General features: G+C 37.0%; 1 protein-coding gene across 1 annotated transcript in view; it reads right to left on the bottom strand.

Moving 5' to 3' along the window:
- ASCC3 (activating signal cointegrator 1 complex subunit 3) overlaps positions 1-27,503 on the bottom strand; it is a 362,528-nt gene that overhangs the window by 165,593 nt on the left and 169,432 nt on the right. The window contains exons 14-16 of the mRNA XM_002714874.6: positions 25,478-25,612; positions 4,119-4,310; positions 3,582-3,806 (exon numbers count right to left, since the gene is read on the bottom strand). Of these exons, the coding sequence (XP_002714920.3) occupies positions 3,582-3,806; positions 4,119-4,310; positions 25,478-25,612 (552 nt within the window). The remainder of the gene's footprint in view (positions 1-3,581; positions 3,807-4,118; positions 4,311-25,477; positions 25,613-27,503) is intronic.

Raw genomic sequence — 27,503 nt, 5'->3', positions numbered from 1 at the left:
TCCTAGTAAAACACAAGACTGGGAACAGCAAAGGGAAGTGGAAGAGGTGTGGGAGGCCGAGTACAGTGGGAAGAATTACTATGTTCCTAAAGTTGTTTTTATCAAATGCATGCAAATAAATAAATAAATAAAAAGACTTTCAGAAAACAGCAAGTGATGCTATCACTGCATCCCAATGTAGCATAGTTTTTATAGGTGAAGTGAGTAAACAGACTGTCTGGAGCAGAAGACCTGAGTTGGAGAGTGACCAGAACCAGAACTGGGAAAGGAGACCTTTAATCCATGGACATGGGGCTGTGGAACATCTTGTAGAGGTGGAAGGAACTGCATATAGGGAAAGTATGTAAGATCACGAAAAGATGAACATAATCTGAACACGCTGACCACAGTGGGCTGACACAGAGGGGTATTCAGTGATGTCTGATGAATAAACCTCAGTAAGCCCTAAACACACTTCAGCATTTCTCTGGGTGCAAAATCAGGTGGCTTTATATAGGGAGACTAATTACCCGGGGTAATGCCTCCGAGCCTAGTAAAGCGTCCCCCCCCTCACCCCGTGCCTCCCCCCCCCCCCCCCGCCCCCTCATTTCTCTTTGATACAGGACACCTTCTGGTCAGAAGTCCCTCCTCAGGCTAACAGACCTGAAGCAGTTAAGCCCGATATGGCTGACTGAGTAACCTCTAGAAAACCTCAGACCTCCTATTTCCATGCTCACTGACACACAGTCGCCATGGCAGGATATAGCGGGCCCCTTACAAGGGGTGAAAAGAGAGTCACCTGAGTTTTGAGAAATCTCTGCCTATTCCAGGAAGAGACATGAAACTGCCTCCTCTTCATTCCTGTTGCTCCGTATCCATATCTAGGGCTCCTCAGCCCCAACACATAGAGAACCTGATTTGTGAGTGAGGCTCTCGTTTCTCCATTTTTTGGCCACTGAATAAACTTGTGTTCTTGACCTTTTGGGCTTCACCGTATTGAACCAAGGATCCTGCACTGGGGTCTCTCCCCACAAAGCAGGGCTAGCAACACTGCAACCTTTCAGCATTAGAAATCTGGGAGCTGGCAATATCAGGTGTCAATCAACCAAGATGCCTCATAAAATGTTTTCATTATAATTATTACTTAATAGCGTTATTTCTCCAGTTCCTAGATGAACAGTCAGAAATGATATTCATGACATCAATGATATTAGTAGAGGTAACATTCCTAATCAGACAGGACTGTTAGGCTGGTCAATGCCTAACAGTGCAGTCTTGCAGATTTGGGGAGTCTAAAGACAAAATCCATTATCTTGAAAACACAGCACACACTTATTTTGTAAACCAATTTCACACTTGATTTCCACAGATTACCAAATCTAATTTCAGATTCAATTATAATTTAAGGGAATTTGTTTCTTTAACAGGAAAATCTACTTTAATAAAGAGCTTTTCTAGAAGACTGACATGAGAAGGTTTAGCAATGACTATACTTCACTATATTAGCTGAAAATTTCAAGGTGTGTGTTTCATTATTTGAAAGTCATTTATATCACTAAATGGAATTATGCTTATAGTGATTTGACATTTCTGCAAATGACATATTTAATAAGTACTTTAAGAAATAAGTTCTGAACTTCTGGGCCATAATTTATTTTTAAATTTTCAGGGCTTGACCAAATACATGCCCTGATGCTATTTTACCGACCCTAAGAAAAAGAGTTCTTTGAAGACAAGAGCAATAGTATAATCACAATAGTTTTATATTCATGTAGACATTACTACATGTGTCTTTTGCATGATGCTATCACTACTTTGTGATATTTTAATTTTTAAAAAACCCTCAAGGCAAGTTTAATAAGATATATTCTTTCTTAACATGGTATTTTAGAAAAACTGAATCAAGAAGACTTTTTTTTTACTGTACACCAGCAAAATGGTTAACAATTTTTGGAACATGTTTAGATAAGGTCTTAGAAGAAGCCAAATGTTAAATATTAATGTAAGGAAATGTAAACATCTTTAACTTATTGCATTTTCTGTAATAACAGATACCTAAGCTGTAACAGACTTGGAGTTAAATAGATTCAAGTTTGAATACCTATTCAAAAGTTCATAGAATAATGGAATTAAATAAATTTAGTTTGTTGTAAAATTTTTTGAAATTTTTCAATGCAGTTTTTTAATAATACGTATTTTCCATGAACTTTTTGAAGGCTCTTCATATATATCATAATCAAGGCTCTTCATAATCAAAAACTATAGCTCAGTGACTTTGGGTCAGTTACAGATTTCTCTGAGGATAACATTTCCCTAGGATGAGTACTGAGAGACAGAGGGAACACACACGAAGCACGCAGCAGACCATCTGGCGTCCAGTCCACTGCTACTATTACTACCACACAGCGACAGATTTCATTCCATCAGAGATAACTGCTGACCCTGGATCCAAGGCCTAATTATTCACACCAAGCAATCTGTGTAGGCAGTGAGGATTGAACTGAGCTATCCTACTATTTTCTTTGGAGTTGAAATTTGTTTTCCAGTCTTTCCTATTTTCTTGTAATTTCATGTTAATAAAAGGAACCAGCACCTTTTATGCTTTTCCCCTTAACTTCCAAACCTACCTGTCTCTGAATGGACATCAAGTTTTGCCACCTTCATGAGCCAAGTCTTGGAACTAGGCTGGAACTAGGCACTGTTTCTGCTTTGGCTGAGCCCTTCTAGGGAACTAACTACTTTCTTTCCAACATTACTGCACTGTGATCATCTTCTTCTCCTCTTTGGGACTATATGTATCTTAGGAGAGGGAAATTAGACAGTGGGCTTTTCATTCCCTAAAAAGACCAACCAATAACATGAACAGAATATAAGAAAAATCCCTATAAATTGATTCAGAAGCACCTAATATAGAATTTGTATAAAATAACAATTTGATTATAAGTATTTCATCAATTTATTTAATATTTATATCCTAGCTATTTTCAAAAGTTATTTGTGTCAACATTAGAGGAAAGAAATATGCTGATATAGGAAACTGCTAAATACTACAGCAATAATTAAAAAATCACAGAAATTGTGAAATTCCATTAGAATGTTTGACATATATATACTCTGAATTGTAAGAATTCTTTACCAAGTAAGATACTGCCTAGGCTTCCAGGGTCTATTTCCTTCTTTAACATAAAAGTCACTCACACACACACACCCCAAAAGATCATACTCTAGCTCAATTTAAGCAATCATATAGCAAAATTAATCAAATGATCTAATAAAGGCACAAAGAGATTTCTAAACCTTATATGAATATTACTAAAAACAATGAAAACATTACAAAAGCACAATACCAAAGCTAGTTCTTGTTGCTATCTCTATTTCCTTAGTTTGTATAGTTTTGGTTAGATTTCTGGTCTATAACAAAACTTCCTAGTGTAAAAGAATGGTCTTTTGGGAATAAATTCGTATCAGTTATTGTCTGCATTCTCCACTGCACTGATTTCATCCACTGTATTGCTGCTAGTCGATTCTGTCTTATAACCACATGGCATAAGCTTTATTTTGTTTGGTGATTCCATGCCCACCTCTTACTCATCATGTCTTACCTCTGCATTTAAGTTATCTGCAAGGCTTTCCAGAAACTGACTCTCAATTGGGTTTTGCTGAGTGAGCAAAGTGAGGTAATGGCTGAGTTTATCGTGTGTTGTTATGATGATTCCTTCCCCAAATTTGTCAAACTGTGGCCGTCCAGCTCTACCAAATATCTGCATGACATCTAAAATTCCAAGGTCAACAAAGGAGCCTCGTTTCGCAGCATATATTTGTGTTCCCTAGATGAGGAAAAGTTAATAAAAATTTACATAGACATACACAAATATAATCCTGATATGCTGAATACTGAAATTAGGCAAATATGGCAAGATCTCAAAAGTGTACTTTAACTAATCCTTTCATCATCTGTGATAGAGTTAAATTTTCACAATATAAACTAGATTCTTATTGGAGAAAATCATTCTGACCTTATATAAACAGTGTTCAAAGTCAAGGAAACAGCCAAATCACAATGTTTTCTAAATAAATCAATTCAGATGTTTGTTTTAAGACACACACAAATCCATCTGCAAAGGAAGATAAGCTCTTACCTTGATAATGACAGCATGGGCAGGAAGATTGACACCCCAGGCTAACGTAGCTGTACAGACCAGGACTTTGATATGCCCATTAGAAAATAAGTTTTCAACCAAATTTCTATCCTGCCGGAGCATTCCTGCATGATGAATACTAAAACCATCTGGGAATAATTCTCGTACTTGCTTATTTCTTGACTTTTGCACCTAGGGTAGAATCAACAAAACATAAAAGAGTGTTATTTAGCATTTAAAAGCGATTGCATTGAGTATTTCTGTCGAATGAATTTATCAAAGAAAGCTTAAAATTATCATAAACATTTTAAAATATCAACTATTACTATATAATGCTTTAAACAATAAAATTATGTCATTTAAAAAAAAACAATATGTGAACAAGACACAAATATGAAAAGAATTAAATGAAAAGAAGTATCTTTTTTAGCCAAGTGGTCCTTACAATTAAGCATTGTTACCTGTTTCTTATCCTTCTAAAAATACTCTATTAAAAGGAGCTTAAATTGGGGCTGCTGTTGTGGCACAGAGCATTAAGTTGTTGCTGGCAACACTGTCATCCCATCTGAGCACAGGTTCGAGTCTCTGCTGCTCACTTTCTATCCAGTTCCCTGCTAATGCACTTGGTAATATAGTGGAAGATGGCCACACGGGGGACCTAGATGGAGCTCCAAGCTCCTGGCTTCACTGTGGCCCAGCCCCAGACATTGCGCCATTTGGGGAGTGCCCAAGTGGAAGATCTGTCTCTACCTCTCTCTGTCACTCTGCCTTTAAATAAATGGGGAAAAAAGAGCATAAATCTTGGTGACTTCTCAACTCCTTCAGAGTAAAAGAGTTCTTACAATGCAAGGCCCTACAAAAATCAATCTGTAACCTCATGAGCCGCAACAACCAGCTTTTTCTCTAAGTCTCTCTTCTGACAAAGCCACACCCTCCTGTGTCATCTACTACCTAGAAAGCTCTCCCCTCTCACAGTGAGCTCCCATGGTTCCCTATTATGCCCCTTGTTTGCAATGAGTCAACAAACTCAACACTCTTTACCTTCATCAGTGTTCCTGTGATCACTGATGGGAAGGCACTGACCATCATCTTAGCTGAACTTTACAACTGCCCTGAGTATATTAACTTGACTTCTGGTACCCGGTCTTTGGCCTCATCTGAGCTCAAATGTGGCATCTGGTTTTCCTGCTATTGCAAAAGATCTTACAAAATTCATGGAAGACTCACTATACAATGGATAAACATTTTCTGCAAAAATTAAAGATCATAAATTAATATTTTAGAAAGTGTCTATAAAATCAAAGCTCCTGCCTGGGCTTCATGTATTGTGCTTATTTGCTACTGCTCTATAATCTCATTATCAGCAATATAAGAGCTCTTTTTGATTTTTTTTTCACATTTTTTACATAAGGGGCACTGTTTTAGCTGAGTCATTTCAAGGGGCTAGAGTTCCAGCCCAGAAAGTGCTACATTATCTTTCAGGCCACTTAAAATTTAAAACTAATAAGTTAATAATAATGAACTAAGAAAATGATTTAAGAAAATAGTACTTGGGGCTGGTGCTGTGGCACAGTGGGTTAAGCCACCTGCAGGGCCAGCATTCCATATGGGCGCAGGTTTGAGTCCTGACTGCTCCACTTCCTACCCAGCTCCCTGCTAATGCACCTGGGAAAGTAGCAGAGGATGGTCCAAGTTCCTAGGACTCTGCACCTATGTGGGAGACCTGCAGGAAGCTTCTGGCCTAGCACACTCCTAGCAGTTGTGGCCATTTGGGGAATGAACCAGTGGATGGAAGATCTCTCTCTCACTGTCTCTCCTCTCTCTCTCTGTAAATATACCTTCAAACAAACAAATCTTTTTTAAATTAAAATCAGCTTATAAAAAAAAAGAAAATAGTACTCCATGAAATTTGCTGTAATCCTAAAACCAAAGGTAATACATTAACAAACCACACCATCTAGTGGCCATTCGTTAAATAACAACTTACACTTTTTTTTTAGTTTTTTAGAAGACAAAAGAAAACGCAAGTCAAGCTCCACATGTTAGTTCCGTATCCATGGATCCAATCAAGAACAGACTGAAAATACTGGAAAAAAATCCACCAGAACTGAACATGTATGGCTTTCCCCCCCTTGTCATTTTTCCCTAAACAAAACAATCTAACACCCATTCACACAGCAAATACACTGTATTGGTTATTATAAGTAACTTGGAGTTGATTTAAACTATTCGGGAGAGTGTACAAAAATTATATGCAAATACAACATAATTTTATATATGGAACCTGGGTGTCCCAAGTTTGGATATTTGAGGAGGGGTCCTGGAACCAATCCTCCCACAGAGACTGAGGCACAACTGTGTATGTGTACTCAACAAAAGAGTGTATTCTTCAAGTTTTCAAGGGGAGAACATTCTTTCTTTATTGTAGCGTGCTGTGGTCAGCCTGTCAGAAATCATTTTATAGTCAGACCCATGACCAACCATAATTGGATCCAAACTGCCTTACCTTTCTTTTTAGATAAGAGATACTGTTATTGTCAATCTTCATAAAGCAGCACTTGTAAATATGGGACAACTCTGGGGTAAAGTCTGTTGTGGAGAACTTGCTAAGCTCTAACTGAGCTCTTTAGAGACCAAGGATAGGGAGAAGAGAAACATTTCAGATGCTCCACTTCTTCTGTGTCATTCAGGAGTGGAGACTTAGATCTAACAGGAGAAACTAAAGAATACTGCTTGGAGAAGACGTTCTAACAAATCAGATAGCTGGACTGCTGTGCGTTTCAGGTGAAGAAACACGTCTAAACGGTCTGTGGGTCCCCTAAACTGGGATATCTTGATGTGTTTGATATAAACGTGGATTCTGGTAGGACGTGACTGGGCTTGCTGTGGCACCAATGAAACAGTGAGAGGGTACACACAGAGAGGATGTAACTGTGGGGAAGAATTTTCAAAGGTAGCAGGTGGGTCTAGAGTGTGGAGAGTATCTCCCACTCTGTCCTGGTGGGTTCCACAATCAGCTACAGTGGCCATCAACAGGGTGCAATCCTCTAGTCTCTGTGACAAACTAAGAGGTCACTTAAATGGGAAACATGTATTTTTTTTTCATTTGTTTAAGAATACAAAGAAAGTTAAGGCAAAATCTGAGCTTTGAATAATTCACAAATTATCCAAAAATATAGATCATTTGTCAGAGTTGGTGAACTCAAACGGCTTCCATAGCCTTGGCAACTCATGACAAGAGCCTAGGGTGATTACTGATGCCATAAACAAGAGTGTCAATTTGTTAAGTCAACAACAGGAGTCACTGTGCACTTACTCCTCATGTAGGATCTCTGTCCTTAATGTGCTGTACATGGTGATTTAATGCTATAACTAGTACTCAAACAGTATTTTTCACTTTGTGTTTCTATGTGGGTGCAAACTGTTGAAATCTTTACTTAATATATGCTAAACTGATCTTCTGTGTATAGAGAGAATTGAAAATGAATCTTGATGTGAATGGAAGGGGGGAGGGAGAGGGAAAGGGGAGGGTTGCGGGTGGGAGGGAAGTTATGGGGGGGGGAGCCATTGTAATCCATAAGCTGTACTTTGGAAATTTATATTCATTAAATAAAAGTTAAAAAATAATAGATCATTTGTATATGGAAGACAGACTCATGCAAGTGATTTATAAAAAAAAGTGAGGTGTTTATATTAGAGGCATGTGGATAAACATTACACTCTGTAACTAATGACATGATCTCTTATGACAATGATCTTACAGTTTGCATGTACTAACTTGCACCCAACAGGGTGCCTCCTGTATAGCTTGCACTTACTACACGTTTGCTGAATGAATGAATCAATGGTTTGCTAGTTTTATCAAGTAAGTTTTTACTGAAAATGTGAAATGTGGGTGTTAACACCGTTAAATGGAGAAGGTAGGCAGCAAATAAACACACACAGATGCCAGGATGACTGAAAGAGAAAACGTTGTCTGTAAGGCATTACGCTCAGAGGTTATGGAGTACATACAAGAAAACTAAGCCATAAAGGTCAAGATTTATTTTGTCTCAAGCATAGATGGTAAGGGAGTAATAAAAAATTTTAAGAAGTATCATATTTGTTGTTCAGAGAGAGGGAACTTCACAATTGTGCCAAAACCATGACTGGGTGAAAAGATGGAGATGGGGAGACAGAGATCACACAAAGCCAAGGTGAAAGTGGGCTGTCAAGAAACCAACACTGGGTAGGTGCCTACACAGGAGGATGAGCAGAATATGAAGGAAAAGGAGCTGCAGTTGTTTCAGGCTAATCCCTGCCTGGGTGCACTGAATATATTACAGAGAAAAGAGAATGAAGAGAGTTATTGCTTGTGCCTTAGGCTAGGCAATAAGAAGGTGGAGAACAGATGCAGTTTTTGTCAGGACTTTGAAATGATCAATTATAAAGAATTTGGCTGTTATTCTGAATAAATGGGGAGCCACTGAAGGTTTCTAAGCAGGATGGAGAAAGGGGAGACCTGTTAGATCCCACTATTAGAACATTCAGGGTGAGATGGAATGGTGGACTGCATGAGATGAAAAACAACCGAATAAAATAAATCTGTGCTTTCATAAACAACACGAGTGAAACACTCATCTAAATAAGACTGTAAGAGTGATTGAAGCATCTAACTCAAGAAGTTACAAAAGTCTGAAGGAAAGAACTGGAATGACCTACCAGCATCATAATAAAACCTGCTGATTTGAAAACTGTGAAACTGTTAAATATGAACACTTTTATTTTAAAGGAAGAAATTAAACAACAATAGACAATGTTATCGTTGGCTAGATTATGAGATGGTAAAAGATGCTACAACAAACTGTTTTATACTATCTGTTATACAAGGCCATATAGATTTGTGACATATTATCTGTAGCTTAATTGAGTTATGACAGGATAGCTGGATGAACAGCTGTGACAGAGATCACAGGTCCACAAGCTTAGAATATATTATCTGGGGGCTGGTGTTGTAGCATATGCGTAAAGCCACTACCTGAGATGCTGGTGTCCCATATAGATGCCAGCTGAGTCTTGGCTACTCTACTGCTGATCCAGCTCCCTGCTAATGGCCTGGGAAAGGTGTGGAAGATGGTTCAAGGGATTGGAGCCCTGAATTCAAGTGGGAGACCTGGATGAAGTTCCTGGCTCCTGGCTTCAGCCTGTCCTCGCCCCGGCTGTTGAGGCCATTTGGGGAATGAACCAGGGGATGGAAGATCTCTCACTTTCCCCCTCTGTATCTCTCCATGACTCAGTCTTTCAAATAAATAAAATAAAATAAAGAAAGAATATCTATTATCTGTTAAAATAGCTGTGGTGGACATAGCACAATAAACAGTATAGCACAAGATGCAAAATTAGTCATTTGGCAATAAAAATTAATACAAATTAAAAGAATATAAGAGGAATATACCATAATTGAAAAGGATCAGGAAAGGGTTCTTTGTAAAATTCAAAACATTCCACTTAAAAAGCTATTTGGAATTGATGATATTCTAGCAAGATATTGTTACGAAGTTTATTCCAGAAGTGATCTAGCAGCTTGGCTTTAAAATATTTAAAGATAAATAAATTCTAAACTTTTGAGAGACTTAGGAAGACAAAATAGAACAGTGAAAATTAATTTTACAGTGTACTGACATTGATATTAAAACCTGGCAAAGCAGAAAAAAATAATCCAATAGAAAATTGTCTCTTGTGAATATTAATCCAAACAGTGAAGGACTTTAGAAAATTCATCAATGCATTAAAAGAACACAAAACTAAGTATAATCCATCCGCACATGTAAGATTATTATACTTATAAATATACTTATTTTAATGTTTTATGATAAGTCAAAGGAGAAAGAACATATATATGGTCAGGACTAGGCAATGAAATTTGACAAAAGGCTATATTCAATCCTCATGGGTAGAGATGAGTATCTATCTTAAACTATGCTTACTAGTAAAATGTTAGAAGTATATCAATTCAAATTAGGAACAAATCGACTGTTCACATCAGCCTGTCAAAGTTCTAGAAAATGGAATCAGACCTTGAAAATAATAAAAGATAAATCCTGGAAAGAGACTACTGAAATTACTAACTGTAGATGAAATGAACATTCATTTGGAAACCAAGGACTAAAAACTATTGAAATAGTAAGATAATTCTGAAAAATGGTAGTCTCAAAAAATCAATAATTAAAGATATATACACAAAATTGTTTGTTAAAATATATATGAGTAAATAAAATATCATTTCTGTAACAGTCATTAGAAACTGAAAGCAAGTGGCATCTACATGAAGAAAGTTTTTAAACACTGCTGGGGGCCAGTGCTGCGGCACAGTGGGTTAAGCCACTGTCTGCAGCGCCGACATCTCATATGGGTGCCAGTTCGAGTCCTGGCTGCTGCACTTCCAATCCAGCTCTCTGCTATGGCCTGGGATAGCCGTAGAAGATGGCTCAAGTCCTTGGGACCCTGCATACACATGGGAGACCTGGAAGAAGCTCCTGGCTCCTGGCTTTGGATCGGCGCAGCTCTGGCCATTGTGGCCAATTGGGAAGTGAACCAGTGGATGGAAGATCTCCCTCTCTCTCTGCCTCTTCTTCTCTCTGTGTGTAACTCTTTCAAATAAATAAATAAATATTTAAAAACAAAAAAACACTGCTGAATGACATTGAATAAATGAAATGAAATGCTTTGCTTTTGAGATGGAAAAGCTTGGTTTGGTAGAAACATCAATTCTCAATAACTTAATCTACAAAATAAATGCACTAACTCAACTAAAATGTGAACACAGTTTCTTGGAATTGATACTAAAATACATCCTGAAAAGGAAACTTGAAAATTTATCCAGGAAAAATTCTACAGTTGAAGAATAATCAGGAAGCATATCCCAAGTAGGTATTAAAAGTATTATAAAAACAAGTAAATAAAATCAACAGAAGAAACATGGAGTATTTAGAAAAAGATGATAGGCCCTACTATCTGGAGTAAGTTTCAAATAGATCAACAATTTAATAACAAAAATTAAAAAAGGTAAAAGGGCTTGAAGTAACCTTGGGTGAAGTAGGAATGACCTATTTATGGGCCAAGACATAAAATCCAGGGATCATCAATAAGTTGACAGGATTTATAATGTCAAAAGTATTCATAAAGAAAAATAAAAATGAAAGGTTAACTAGAAAAAAAAGTTGGTGACATCCATGGTATCACATGCAATTTAATACACAATGGAGCAAGGATATGAACAAGCCACTTATGGAAAAAGAAACACAAATGTCTGTAACAGAAAATGCTCATTTTCACTAAATAAGCACTAGTCAAAATAACAATGAAATACTTTTGACTATTAATTTGTCATAAACTTAAAAATCTTGACACTACTACTACTGACAAAGTTATGTGAAGAGAAGCAACTATTTGAGGAAAAGTAAACTTGCACAATCTTTGTAGTGGGCAACTTGAGACCACTGACCAAAATTTTAAATGCATGTACTGTATGATGGATAAATTCCACTGTCAGGAATTTTCACAGTGTATACCACTGCAAATGCTATCATCCTGAGCATGAATGCTTACTCTGTCACTATTAACAATCAAAATAACTGGAACTGGCCATCTATCAACATAGTACTGAGTAAATGAATTATTAAAGTATCTCTATTTGTGCATGTTAAAGGAATGAAACAGAGCCTTCTATGTTGATTCAGGATGATCTCCACAATATACTATTAAGCAAAAAATATTACAAACCACAAAATCTATGTCTTTTTCCAATGTTCCTATTAAAATACATGTATGTACACTCATACACCTCCCACCACTCACCCATACACACACACACACACACACACACAGACACACACACACATAAATGGTTGCTGTACAAAATCCTTCCTCAAAAGAAATATAAGAAATTTTAAAGAGAAGTTTCATCTGGAGAAATGAACAGAGAAGAGATGGTTAAGATGAGTTACAGAGCTAAACTTGTTAACTGTAAGACACCTGCTGCTTTGTGAAGTTACAGTACAATCACTGCTTTTTCCACCTGGTTCTCCAGAGCCAGCACTACCTGAAGTTCAAGCTTTGCTGTTCTTTGCATAGCTGCCGAGATCCAATTCATCTGGTGAACACAGCATTGGATTCTCTTAGGATGCCATTATTTGAGATCCTATATTAACCTCACTGGTTAAAGTGTTTCTACACATGGAAATTCAGCACAAACAATTCTCTAAGCTTAGTTTCTTCTGAATTTATCTCTCTGCAAGAGACTTCCCACATAGCGCTTTCTAGTCAGAAAAACTAGAATGGAATGGGCAACTACAAAAATAATCCATTAGCACACAGAGGGCACTGTAGTCTTCTCCCCTAGTAAAAGCTTGCGGAACTTCCATTCACGACTTTACCTATATTTTTCCTATCTGTAAGATAGAAATCAGTGTGAATACTTTCAAAAATAAGGGTAAAGTATAACTACATTTCAAAGTTGACTTTCAAACTAACACAAACATATGATTTTATAACATGGCTCTTAAAACAGACTGCAGCAAGAGGTGGAATATATTAAAGGAAATTGTTATTTTTATATCATATTCCTAAAAATATATAGAAGTAACCCAAGAACTTCAGTTTTGAAATAATCCCCCGATGAAACAGCATGCTGAATCTGCACAATTTATCATGATCTTGTAGGCCTTCAGAAGTAGTTTATCTGAATAAAGTATGCTTTAATGTAGATAACATCAAATGCACTAATAACTAATATATAAAAACTAAAATTTAATGAGGAAGAGGCAAATAATTTTCATGAAATGATACCATTCTTTCCCACAATCACTAGTGATTCTACCTTATCAATGATAGGAAAAACTTTTAAAAATCTTCATCTTTTGTGTTATTTTATCATTCAATGTTTTCAAAGTTAATCAGAAGACAGGGGACTTGGGTCATCAGTAAAGAAGCTGGCAACACTGGTAGGAGCACACAGCAATACCTGGCTTCTCTACCAACAAAGGAGTTTAGAGATCCAGATAATATGATAGGTCATTCCCTCTCTGCTCCTTTCTCACTTTCTTTTAAAATTCTTTACTGAATTGGTTCCTCCGGCATCTATGCTAACAGAGTCAAGAGCTTCAATGCTCTTCATGAAGCTGTCAGAAGGAAACCCATCATATGTGTCACTCCTGTTTTAGGATAAGATTCATTATTTTCTCTTCAGTAGATCAACTACTCAGTGGTTCTAAGTCAGGCTGTGGTTAGGATTTGTGAGGATCATCTTGAAAACTCTGGGTCTAGTTTCAGAGATTCTGATTCTGATAATGGTATGAGAATGGATACTGAGAAATTATGATCTCTTTAGACTATTATTTCATAATAATTGGTATTTCTTTTCTCTTCACTCATATATTTACTCTTCTTACAATCCCTTGACCCTAGTGTATGAAACTCTTCACTCTTCTTTGGAGAACTGCCACTCAGTGATCAGCAGCTACATCAATCTCTTCTCCCACCTTGCCTTGAGTGAAACTTTACTCACCTCTAAGAACTGTTCCCCATACCTCCCTCTCATATGGTAAATGACGTCTCCCTTCCCCATCATCATTTCTAGACTGTTATGTATTCTAAGGTAAAACAAAACAAATTGGCTAGGTCCATCTGTCTTCTGTCTAAGTCACCTGTCATCCAGTCTTATCCAATAAAGACTTGATATTTATAGTTCCTACTCTTTGTCTCTACCACAATTCCTATAAATGTGAGAGTATTTTCTATTTGGACATCTATGACTCTCATCCGTTGACAACCACTGAAGTGCACTGGTGATTTCATTTCAGAAGCATCTTTTCTGTTACATCCGTGTACCAATGACTTAGATTCTAGAGCTTGTTATCAACCAACAAATGTATTATTTCTGAAGTCACTAGGACAAACATCACAATTTCCTATCAAAATCTCCTATATTTTAAGCTTTCCTAACTATTGTTTTTGCAAAGCCCATTACAAAACTCCTTTGGCTATGATTTTGCTCTTTCACATGGATTTTTAACACTCAACATCAATCCTGCAATATTTTTATATTCAGTTTATTCAGATGTCTAATGATGTTTCTCAGAGAATGACCTTACCATCCACTGTATAAAGATAATGCAAGATATCAGAGGAAAGTCATCTGGCCATGTACCTACAATGCTGTTTGCTTTAGAATCTATCTTTTCAGCCTTTCTTTCTGTTACCATACATGTATCCTTCCCTCTAAGGAAAACTCCCTTTCTTCTTTTGATTCCACTGCTCTTGACTTCTCTACACTTTCATATCTTCCAAGGTCTCTTCTCTTTCCTGTTGTATAATGAATCAGTTTCAATCTTTTTTCACTCTCTTGGATAGTTTACATATTAGAGTATTAACATATCATGTCCACTGTGAAAAGAAAATATCTACTATTCTAGGTACAATTTCACATTTTCTAGATACCACCCATTTTCCTTCTGTATATAAATTAACTTCCAAAACTTTTGTCTACATTTGTAATATTTTATTTCCACTTTCATTAGCCAAATTAATCTAGCTTTCATTCCTCACCATGTGAATAAAAAATTTGCTAAATAAGGTCACTGTACTCCATGTTACTGAACACAGTGAATATTTTTCAGGGCTTATATTACTTAACAACTCACAGCAACACTCCACACATGTTGGTAATCTCCTTATTCTTGAAAGATTCTTTTCCACAACCTCTATGACACAATACATCTTTGGGTTTACTCTAAGGTTTCTGGAAGCTCTTTTTCAGGCTCATCCTTTTATATCTAATCATTAGAGTTCCTGAAGACTTGGTTCTGAGTCCTTTTCCCATATCTATTCCCATGATTTTCCCTCTTGAAACATGAATGCTCTTCTGCTAGTCAGACACATACATCTACCTCAATGCTTACTCAACTAACAGGCATCTCAAACTGAGCATGTCCAAGTGCAATTCATGATCTAGATGATTTCCTCCGAAGTAATCTTTCTCTATTGTCCTTTTTTTTCGACTTATGACCCAAGTACCCACTAAATAATTCAAGTCAGACATCTTTTAGATGACAGAAAATTTTCTTCTTCAATCTCATATCTCGTTAATGATCAAGTACTAGCAATTATATTTCAATTGTATTTCACAGATATTCCTCAGTAAATTCACATCTCTCTAACTTCTTTTCTCTTGTCCTCTTCTGGGTATACCATGATCTTTTTTATAAACACAATACTGATCATGCCACTTCCTTCCTCAAACTCCTCTGCTTTGAATATAAAATACTAAGTCTGAAACATGATACCCAAGGTCCTCATTCATGCCTCTGCCACCCCACATCATTCTCTAAAATTGAGCCATTTCTGCCCACCATTTCCTTTAATATATTACTGCTTTTCTGATGTGAGGGACTTTTCCTTGAATACTTGTATGCACCACTGTGTACAGCAGGTTGAGCCACCATATGTATTGTCAGCATCCTATATGAGTGTCTGTACGTGTTCTGGCTGTGTCCTGGATTCTCCACTTCCAATGCAGTTCCTTGCTAATGTACCTGAGAAAACAGTGGAAGATGGGCCAAGTGTTTGGACACCTGCCACCTGCATGAGAGACCTGAATGGAGTTCCAGGCTTTTGGTTTTAGTCTGGCCCACTCCTGGCCATTGAGTCTATTTGAGGGGTGAGCCAGTGAATAGAAAACTGTCTATTTCTCCCTCCCTCTGCAATTCTACCTTTCAAATAAATAAATAAATGTTAAAAAACCCTTTCTGTTTAAAATACACTTGGAATGGCTTCTGTTTTCTTTATTGAATCCCGACTGACAGAATTATACCTTCCTCAATCTTCTACAAATAGGTCAGCAACAAAGTTTATTTATCTTGATACCTATTGATCTACTAATAAGGGACACTTAGTTAATACTCAGTCAATATTTGCTGGGTGACCACCAAGAAAAACAGCTTAAGGCTTATGTATTGACAATCAACTCATAATGACTCAGGCTAACCTAATCCCCATAACCAATTTCCATATGTCATTCTGCCTCTGCTAATTACTGTCTTTAACATGGGAGAAAGGAGGTACCATGAGCTCTGATTCATGTTCTGTCCCTGTAAAGATGGTCTTGGTTCTGAAACAGGCAACTACAGCATGAATATATACAAACAACTCAACACTTCAGGGACTACCCTATAGAGCAAAAAGATAAATCTCATCAGAATTGTCTTTGAAAAATTCATTTGATGGGTTCATATTGTGGCTTAGTGGGTTATGCTGTTGCCTGCATCACTGGCTTTTCTTATAGGAGTGCCAGTTCAAGTCCTGGCTGCTCCACTTCTAATCCAGCTCCCTGCTAATTTACCTGGGAAAGTAGTGAAGGATGGTCCAAATGCTTGGGCTCCTGCTACCCACATGGGATACTCCAGTAGATTTCCATGCTCCTGACTTCAGCCTGGCCTAGCCCTGGCCATTGGTGGCAATTTGGGGAGACAAAACAACATGTTCTTGGGAGCTCTCTCTCTTTCTCTGTCACTCTGCCTTTCAAATAAACTGGTAAGTCTTAAAAACTTTATTTGGCTATAGGGGTAGTAGAGTGAGGGGTATATGGGAGTTCTATGTATTGCTACCTCACAATTTTTGTTTTGCAAATTTAAAAGTATTCAGAAATAAAGTAGTTACAAATAAAATTCACTTGACTATCTTTACCTAAATCTTAAAACAAAAATTTTTTAAAAATCACACTATGACCTGTGATGATGATCTTTAAATTTTGTAACTACATATCTCTGTGCCCTTAGGAATTCCTAACATTAGTTATCTGGTCTATATTTGTTTAGAGTGCTCTCCCTCATCAGGAATTTCAAATGGAGATAACACACTTTCCCAAAATGTCATGACTCTTTAATAAGATAAGTAAGTTTATTGTAAGAAATTTATTCTGTACTTTTTAAAAAGAGATTTATTTATTTATTTATTTGAAAGGCAGAGTTACAGAGGGGGAGAGGTAGAAGCAGAGACGGAGAAGTCTTTTATCAGCTGGTTCACTTCCCAAATGGCCTCAACACCCAGGCTGAAGCCAGGAGCCAGGAGCCAGGAGCTTCATTCTGGTTTCCCTCCTGGCTATAGGGACTCAAACATTTGGGACATCTTCCGCTGCTTTTCCCAGGCCATTAGCATGAAGCTGGATCAGAAGTGGAGCAGCTGGGACTTGAATCAGCACCCCATATGAGTTTCCAGCATTGCAGGCAGCAGTTTAACCTGCTGTGCCACGCACCAGCCCCAATTCTATACTTCTTAAAGTACAAGAACAAAAGTTGCTGTGATCAAACTCCACTTAAAGTAATAACGAAAGAAATAAGGGTAAAATATGATTCTTTAAAAAGAATCTCACTTACTTAAAGTTCATTATTCAAAATGAGCCATGCATTAGACTCTACAGAAATGAACACCGGAGCATCTGGGAATTTCCCTGATGCAGAAAAATGAGTCCCACTTTTCAGCATCTCAATAATGGTTGCGCAATTTGTCTCTTCAGCAATTCTCAGTAGCTTCTCACTTGCATATAGTCTAAAAGCCTAAGCATAGAATTTAAGGTTCTCCATATTCTGACAAAAACCTACGTGACTAGCTCTCCACACCCCTTATATTCCAGTGTAAAGGGACTATGCTTATTCTCTCTGCACATCTAATGATTTTCTTTGCCCATATTCTCATTCTCTCTTCTTGGAATTCCCTTTACCCTTATTGGTACCTAGTGTAACCTTGGAGCAGTGGTTTAAACTAATCTGCTTCTCTTTTGCATTGTCACTGAAATGTGTGAATGTTTGTTCCTTTCTCATATTATTTACTAAATTTTGTTTCACACACAGCATTCATGAAAACAGAATTAAAATTTTATTATTTCTGTGCAAAAATATCTGAAATCTATGCATATGAAGTGTCTGCAAAAAGTTCATGCAAGATACTATGAAAAAATTATGCATACATTTCCTACCCGCCCCCCCCCCCCCCCGAAGCCCACATCTGTGGCTAATGCAGGTCGTCAGAAACTCAATCCAGGTCTCCCATGTGGGTGACAAGAACTCCATTACTTGAGCCATAACTTCTGCCTTCCAGGGTTTTGAATTAGTAGGAAGCTGGGGTCAGGAATGGGAGACAAGTATAGAATCCTGGTATTTTGACATGGGACGAGAGTATATTAACCAGCATCTTAACCAGTAGGCTAAATTTGTACCCCATAAACATGTTTTACTTCTATTTTCCATGAAATTCTTCAAGTCTCCTCTTATACTCACACACACACTCACGCTCTCACACATGTGTGTGTCCTGCAGGTCATCTATGAGGTTGTGTTTTTTTTTTGGACAGGCAGAGTGGACAGTGAGAGAGAGACAGAGAGAAAGGTCTTCCTTTGCCGTTGGTTCACCCTCCAATGGCCGCCGCGCTGACCTGAAGGCAGGAGCCAGGTGCTTATCCTGGTCTTCCATTGGGTGCAGGGCCCAGGAACTTGGGCCATCCTCCACTGCACTCCTGGGCCACAGCAGAGAGCTGGCCTGGAATAGGGGCAACTGGGACAGAATCCGGTGCCCCAAATGGGACTAGAACCCAGTGTGCCAGCGCCACAGGCAGAGGACTGGCATACTGAGCCACGGTGCCAGCCCTGTCTGCGTCTTAAAGACAGAAACCCTTCCTTTTTCAGTCACTTACTAGTTACAGAGCCAGTCCAGACAAATGACCTATTAAATTAAAACTAATGTATTAATTTAGAACTGAATGTATTGTTATATAATCTAAAATTCTAAAGAGATGTCTAATATTTAATTGAGTTGCCATCTATACTTTAAAACTCTACCACTGCTAGGTATAGAGTAGTATAGGTTTATTTTTCATTATAAATTATGTGTTAGAGTGAAAATACTGGCATATATTAACTTTCTTTTCATTTTTCCATGGTAAAGGACTCTGAAGAAAAGTTTGGCTCTTAAAATATACCTTTTAAAAAACTGAACCATGCCACAGAAAATCTAACAGTATAACAAACCTTCAAATTATATTCAGAACTGGATACTGCCCTGTCCAGCTTTTGATGATCTGTTGAGTTTAAGAATAAATAATTTATTAATTTATAAAATGTTTAATAAACTTTATTCATCCACAGTTTGTTTACTCATTATATTCTCTCTTTTTGCTCATCTACTTACTGGAAACTTCATGTTTTAGTTGTTAAATTTAATAAGGATAAACAAACAGATGTAGATATTAACAAGTCTATTGAAGCTGGTCAAGTGTTTTTACCTCTGTGTTCACTGCCTTTGGCAATTCAATACTATTTTTTGCTCTAAAGCTTTAAATTAAAATGTCACCTCTATCACTATTTCATGCTGTTATATTCTTTCCTCTCAAAGCTTACAGGCAATCGTTTACAGAGTGTGTGCTATGTTATGCAAAGTATAAATATATACATACATTCTATATATATAGAAGTTTTTTTATTACAAAAATATATAGTTACCATTGCCACTTTGTGACGAAATTGTGGATTGAGTAACTTAAAAAGGCTATATTAAATTATGTGAATCAAAATTAAAATGCAGGTTTGCCTAGATCCAGAGGCTTTATTCTATATGAGGTTACCTTCCTCTGAGATTAGAAATGGAATGCATATAAAAATCTAATCAGGCAATCAGCTGAATTTTTTGCTAATTTTCTTTGGTTTTATTTTTAAAATGTTAATTAATTTTTGACATTCCTTCTCCATGGTTGCAGCACACGATGGAGCTACTCTGTTGGTCTCAAAAAGGAATCGAAGTTGGGAAGTTGATAATATATAGTTGAGGAAAGAGTAAACTCTAAGAAGATATTATTTTGCATGTAGTTTAAAAGTGTAAGAAACAAGGCTATTTTACACCTCTGCTACAGTCTTTATTTAGCAGATATCATCTAATTCCAGGAAGAGAAAGCTCTAATTTTATTTGGCCATAGTGACACTGTGAACCTAATAAAGCAGAAATCAAGAAAGCTATTCATATTAACTATTAGATATTCTGTATTAAATTTCCATCAATTGCAGTAGTCATTGACTTATGAAAAGGCTTAAGTTGAAGCTATGGACACAAGGAGATGGTTGGTAGAACTAGATAATAAAAAGACACAAAAATTACACTTTAAAGTAGCTTAAAGGTACAGATCATTGGATTCTTTCCAGTGTTCTAGCTTGTTAAAACAGACATTTCCAATAGCTACATTCATGAGCCTTATTGCATGATAGATCAATTCTACTTAAAATGAAAGCTCTCAATATCACTGATGTGTAAAAAACCTGAACTCAGACCACTGCCCATAAATAAAAAAAATACAGTAAAGGTGGGTAGGAATATTCACTTCACTCCTAGAATATTTAAAATCTGTTCAAAATCTTGTCCCTAAAGGAAAAATTTGATTTCACTTGAGACTTTGAGTGAAACAGAATCTAAGTATTCTAACTGAAATATTCATTTAACTTAAAAGCATAATTAAAAACAATAGCTTTATAATTTAAGGACCAGTGTCCCCGATGTAATTTTACTTTATGGACATCAACTGCTACTATTCCTTGAGATAGTTTTTAGAAAACAGTGGCCTCCTTTTTTTTTTTTTTTAACTTAAGATTTTTTTTCATTTGAAAAGCTGAGAGAGGGAGCAAGCATGACAGCAAGCATGTGACAGGTCAGGAACTCCATCTGGGTCTCCCATGTGGGAAGCAGGGGCCAACTACTTGGGCCATCTTCAACTGCCTTCCCAGGTTCATTAGCAGGGAGCTGGATTAGCAGTAGAGTGGCTGGGACTCAAATTAGCGGCTTAATCCACTCTGCCACAATGTTGGCTCTCAACAGTGGCTTGTTAAGATAGTATATTTGTAGGGAAGGTTTAAAAATAATAATATGCATGGCAATTTAGGGAAATTATATACATATTGTTCATTACCCTTTTGTCAGGCAAATAATTAGACAAAAGTGACTGCAAAGGGGCCACAAGATCCTCCAACAGGGAAACCAAGGACCCTGCTCTTTCCCAGGACACATGCAAGACTACCCACTTTAAGCTTTAATTTATTGTTAAGATATCCTGACAAAATGGGAGCTTAGCTAAACCAGAAAAGTCTAGGTTACAGCCATGGGCACAGACAGCCCTGAGCTATGCAACCCCACATGTCAATCACAAATGCCAACCATGAGTGTCATGGTCACATCACCAGTCAATATCCCTCATACTTTACAGATAAAAGACACAAATCAGGAAGAAAGGGTGTCACATGCTCTCTCAACTTGCGCATTCCTCTCTTGGAAGTACTCTAACAAAACGCTGCCTCATTATCACTAGTATTCATCACTCTGTCAGTACAAAAAGAAGGGAGGCAAGCTGGCTGTTGGCATTTTTAACTATAATTATTAATACATACATTTAAAAATAGATTTCTAGGGCCTGTGCTGTGGTTAAACATCTGCCTGTGGTGCCAGCATCGCATGTGGGTGCTGGTTCAAGTCCCAGCTGCTCCACTTATGATCTGGCTCCCTGTTGATGGCCTGGGAAAGCAGTAGAAGATGGCCCAACTGCTTGGGCCCCTGCACCCATGTGGGAGATCCAGAAGTAGCTCATGGCTCCTGGCTTTGGATCAGCCCAGCTCCAGCAGTTGCAGCCAGTTGGTGTGCGAATCAGTGGATAGAAGATCTCTCTCTCTCTTTCTCGCTCTGCTTGTAACTCTGCTTCTCAAGTAAGTAAATAAATCTCTAAAAAATAATTTCTGTGATATGATATTCTAAAGTCTTCACATTGGTCACCCAGTTGCCAACATAATTTCATACATTATCCCATTTGCTTCTGAAGTAAGCCATAAGGATAGATATTACTCACCCTATTATTCTTTTATTTGTTAGACATTTTTTTTTTTTTTAATTTTTCAGATCATTTACTTGAAAGTCAGAGTTAGACAGAGAGAGGACAGGCAAGAGAGAGAGAGAGGTTCTCCATATACTGGTTCACTCCCCAGTTGACCACAATGGCTGGAGCTGTGCTGATCTGAAGGCAGGAGCCAGGAGCTTCTTCCAGGTCTCCCACAATGGGTGCAGGGGCCCAAGGACTTGGGACATCCTCTACTGCTTTCTCAGGCCATAGCAGAGAATTGGATTGGAAGTGGAGTAGCCGAGACTCAAACTGGTGTCCACATGGCATGCTGGCATTGCAGGCAGTGGCCTTATTTGCTATGCCACAGCACTGGCCCCTTGTTAGAAAAGTTGTACAAAATCTTCAGCTACCTAAGACCAGAAAGCTTCTCAAGGTGAAATCACAAGCTTTGGCCTCATTTGGCATTCCTGAGACACTTCCGTGCCAGGGGGAATCTCAAGTCCCATCTCTTCAGCTTATCCTCCTCTTGGGTACTCCACTTTCCCACCTTCATTTCTCTACCTTCTTGCTTCATGAAACAATTTGTTAATACGGGTAGTTTTTCATCTGAGGTAACTCTGATATTAAAGATGGGAATGATATGAGGAGTCCTGAAGAATTAACTGTTAGTACTGGAGAGAAAAGATTCATTATGATTTATGGCTAGGGCATAGAAATATTGTTATTACATCACACATACACACAGTGACAGAGAATGGAGTTTTACTTATTAATTTTATTTTATTTATTATTTATACAAATAAGTTATGCTGTGTTAAATAAAACTGTAAAGAAGCGCTTTTTAAAGAGCTTCCTTGGTAAGTCAGAAATTGAGCTGGTTACATTAAACAATGTGGGGTAAAGCATCACTGCGTCATGGTAGGGATTTGGCTGTACTTCCATTAGGAGGAGTTATAAGGCTAAATTTTACGTGCTACCATAGCAAATTCTACTTCTAATTTTATTTTAATTTTTTGAATACTCAAGTGTTTATTTTTCAAAAATGTGGGAACGGCATGCAAGGTCCAGGTCCAACGTTACTTTGAGAAACAGGAAGAAATGTATGACTAGCAGCTAAGTGGTTACTCTTCAATTCTGGGGCTTTGAGGAAACAGAAGGATGATCAAGATGATCCTAACCTTATATTATGCACGGCGGAGGGCCAACTTTCGAAAAATGTCTCCAAAGGACTGAGGGATACAGTTAGCTTGAAGAAATGATCCTCTAAAAAAAAGACTTAATGACCTTCAGGCTTTAGAAAATCTCTGATTGGATTTGATCTGTTTACTCTTGGACAAATAGCACTGTGTAGTAAAAAGGGTGGCCTTGGGAGTCAGACTGCTTCAAACCAGTGCTTCATTACTTTATACATGAGAATCTCCATGAAAATTATTGACTTTCTCGGTTTCAGTTTCCTTATCTGTAACACAGATAAGGATCTTTAAAAGACAGAAGAGTAGTACAGTCAAGTGAGAAAATTAAATGAAAACATCAATTACAATATCAGTCTCAGAGGAATAAAAGTAATTTTGGTTGTCCATCACACAAATATTAAGTGAAGGGCTGGGGATGACAGGAACAGAACAATGTTCCTTGAAAATGTGTGCCTAATAAATCTGAGAGGAATTCATTTTATTTTCAAAAAATACAATAGGGGCCAGTGCTGTGGTACAGCAGGTTAATGCCCTGCCCTGAAGTGCCGGCATCCCATATGGGTGCCGGTTCTAGTCCCAGCTGCTCCACTTCTGATCCAGTTCTCTGCTATGGCCTGGAAAAGCAGTAGAAGATGCCCAAGTCCTTGGGCCCCTGCACCCGTGTGGGAAACCTGGAAAAAGCTCCTGCTCCTGGCTTTGGATCGGCACAGCTCTGGCCATTGCGGCCAATTGGGGAGTGAATCATCAGATGAAAGACTCCCCCCCCAACTTCTCTGTGTAACTCTGATTTGTAAATAAATAAATAAATCTTTAAAAAAACAATATTAATAATTGGATCAGGATAAATATCATATATAATAAAAATTATTAGAGATTCTCAGAAGCCTATCAGTCATATTAAACTTTCCATTTCTTTCAGAATAGTGATCTGTGTTTATGTTCAGTGACATTGCCTTACATGAACGTCATTTGAAAACTTCTCTATATAAGTTATATCTATATACTCTAGAATATTTTGTAATGCATTGGAATTACTTACACTTACACCATATCTAGGGGTAATAATAGCACAAACAACAGAGATTGTCATTAGGACTAAATGAGTTATGTAAAGCAAGAAAAACAAAATAGCCTGGCCCTTGTAAACACTCAATAAACATCACTATGACAATTAAATAATAAACCTGAATTATTTATAATGGAAACAGCTCTCTGAAGTTAGAGTTATGAAGTAACCAGAAATCCACAAGGTGGCTCTCAAGGCTTGGCTTTTAAACACTATGGAACTGTGTTTTAGCTTGAAAGAAATGAAATAAGACTTGGGATTACCAAGTTGACTTCTCAAAGACGGTTATAAATTTGAGATTTAGGTCTAAATTGAAAGAATCTGATGTACAGAATGCCTGGCAATAGCTTATCATACTCAGAATTTAAAACATAAATATAAATTGGTGAAATTTACACTACAGTCATGACAAATACATTTTACTAATTAATATGAAAGGGCCAGCAGCTGTTCAGTAAACAATTGGATAAATCTAAAGATGTTGAAGCTACTTTCAGTTTATGCCAACAGATTTTTTACTTTAATTTCAAAACTTATTTTCATAACTGGGGTAAATAAATTTTTTCTGAAAAGGGACAGAGAGTAACTTATAGACTCTGTCACAACTAGCCAATTCTGTGTTATACAACTGAAATGTGTATAAAATCACCTACAGATCCACTAAAACACAGATTCTTAGCAAATCTGGGGTGGGCTGCTAATCAGCTCTCAGGTGATCCCAATGCTTTCTGGTCCTCCGAGCTCACACTGAATAGTGAGGCAACTGTTTTCAAATGTATTGGTCTCAGAATCTCTTTATAGTCATAAGAAGTCTTTTTGTTTATTTAAGTTACAGCTGTCAATATGAGCTTTAGCAATTAAATGTGAGAAACTTAAACATTTTTCCATTAATTCTTTAAAATAACAATAATGAACCCATTAGATGTCAACATTTTTAAGAAATTTAACTGCATTTTATATTTTAATTATAAAGGGCAGGATGAAACACTTCAATTAAAGTGAAAGGGACAGAAATGATAAGTGACCTCAGCAGGACCTTTTCAAAGATCATTAAGTCAAGAAAAAAGTTAAGATTACAACATGATAAATCCATCTAATTATTTCTTGGAAACCAGAGATGGTGCATCTTTCACATATAAAATATCTGCATACATGGCACATATTGTGCTTTAGCTCATGTCCTCTTGCTGCCATTTGTTCCCTACCTGTTTTTCTGCATGTCCATATTCAGGTCCTTGGGTAGGTAAAAAGCAGGATATCTGGCCACAATTTTTTGCTCTTTCTATTAGAGACATGGCTGTTCTCACGGTAGCATTTCGAGCATGTACAAACACCATGACCTAAAACAGAGAACAATGGTATATTTAATATTCCAATCTAATCAATTACAGGTTAAATTAGCCTGAAAATCACGCTATATAAATAACCGTAAATTTTTCAAAATATAGTTCCTAATTTATGAATAATATTTTATTTTAAAACAAAATATTTAAGATAAAGCAATTTAAATAAAATTCAAGAACAAGACTTTCTTTTAGCCTTTTATAAACTGGTAAAAGTTAGAATTTAATGAATTCTACAAAATTTAGCATTTAATTTTTGCATTTTTTCTTTGAAGACAAGATTCACAGTCACAACTGTTTATTTCAGGGACAGAATATGGATATATGGAGAGGATGATTTCTCCTTTGATGATTTCTACACTGAATGAAATTTTCAGATACATAAGATGTTTAAAGAAATTCAAAGCAATAAAAAACAAACCTGTTTGCAAGAAATAATATCTAAAAACAAACACCCAAAATAAAGAGCTAACAGGACTATTGGAGAGGAAAATATCTGAGAAACACCTGAAATTTTGTGTTTTGGTAGGCTTTTCCATAGGACTGTTCACAAAGTGACTGCAAATCTGATCTCTCCGGTAGAGACATGCTGTCTGGATGCTTTGTCATGGAGAAGTGAGGTAGAAAGTACTTTCAGGGACAGTCACCAGGCAAGGTATGAATACAGTGGAAGAGGATATAATAATGGAGTGATCCCAGTGGTCTGCCTTTGCTGCCTATCAGTGCCTGCTTCCTCTCCCCAGGAATATTCCTTCTTTGGCTCCACCTCTTTGCTAAATCAGCTCAATCTCAGCCTTCCAAAGATCTGTCACAAGACACAAATAATTTTATTCTTTCATACAGATCAACAGTATTTCCCAATTCTTTATAGTGTGAATATGTGCAGCATTACACAACTTTGACACTGTTACCAAAATGAAATAAAAGATCTAAGGACAAGTATGGGTGTCATGAATGACAAGTTCTCTCCAGAGCTTCCAACCAAACTGACATCCCTTAGCATTTTCCTTAGGCCTGAGCCAGAGTTCTTAAATCTTGTCTTCCTAATACCTTAATATTTTTAAATTCTTCTTAATACCTCTTTATATTCCTCTGTTAATTATGTTTTTCTAGAAGGTACTACATTAACATTATTTACAAGCCTACATATCTAAAGGCTATGCAAGCAATGTTTTAGTCAGGGAATTGATAGGCTCATGTGAGTGGACCAATAGAAAAGGATAATTTTGAGGACTAGCAAACATGAAAAAGGGGATGAGACTGAGATTTGACAAGACTGGAGACAGGGGAACCTAAAGCACTGTTACATATTTAGTCAATAGCAATCCTATATTTATAAATTTGTCCACGTATCAGAAAGATTAAAATCCACAGTAGAGCAAAATCTCCAGTAACAATCACCCAAGAAACTGGAATGCTTAAATAACTAATAGTTTTCCAGGGTACAAAGTAAAAAGGAGAACAGATAATTTGGAGAAGATCATAATTTCCCCAAATGAAAAAACTTCCAAAGCGTAAAGAAGCATTGCAAGTCATAAGGAGATATTTAACATAAGTTAATCTCAGTCATCAAAGGCATAAAGATTGAGAATTCACATTTTAACAGAGCTCTAACTTATTTGCTGATACTGATGCATTTTGAAAAGAAATTTGATTATAAGACTATTTAAAATGAGTGTACTAATGGAGTTATTTCAGGGAGGTTTGCAAGTACTTGAAAGTTTCTTCTGTTTTCCTTACTTTCAAGAAGAGAAAACAAATTTGATTTGGATAGGCTCTCTAGCTTGCATGCGTCACATCTTTGCCATACAGGATGTTGAGAGACACCATTCAATTAAAAATTAAAAAAAAAAAAACAAATTAAAAAAGAAATTGTCTTTTAAGCTCA

Source organism: Oryctolagus cuniculus, chromosome 5 (assembly GCF_051225735.1).
Source record: "Oryctolagus cuniculus isolate XC-2025 breed Fujian yellow rabbit chromosome 5, ASM5122573v1, whole genome shotgun sequence".
Lineage (NCBI taxonomy): Eukaryota > Metazoa > Chordata > Mammalia > Lagomorpha > Leporidae > Oryctolagus > Oryctolagus cuniculus.
Note: the sequence above shows the minus strand (reverse complement) of the source record. Positions and strands in the feature narration are given on the sequence as shown.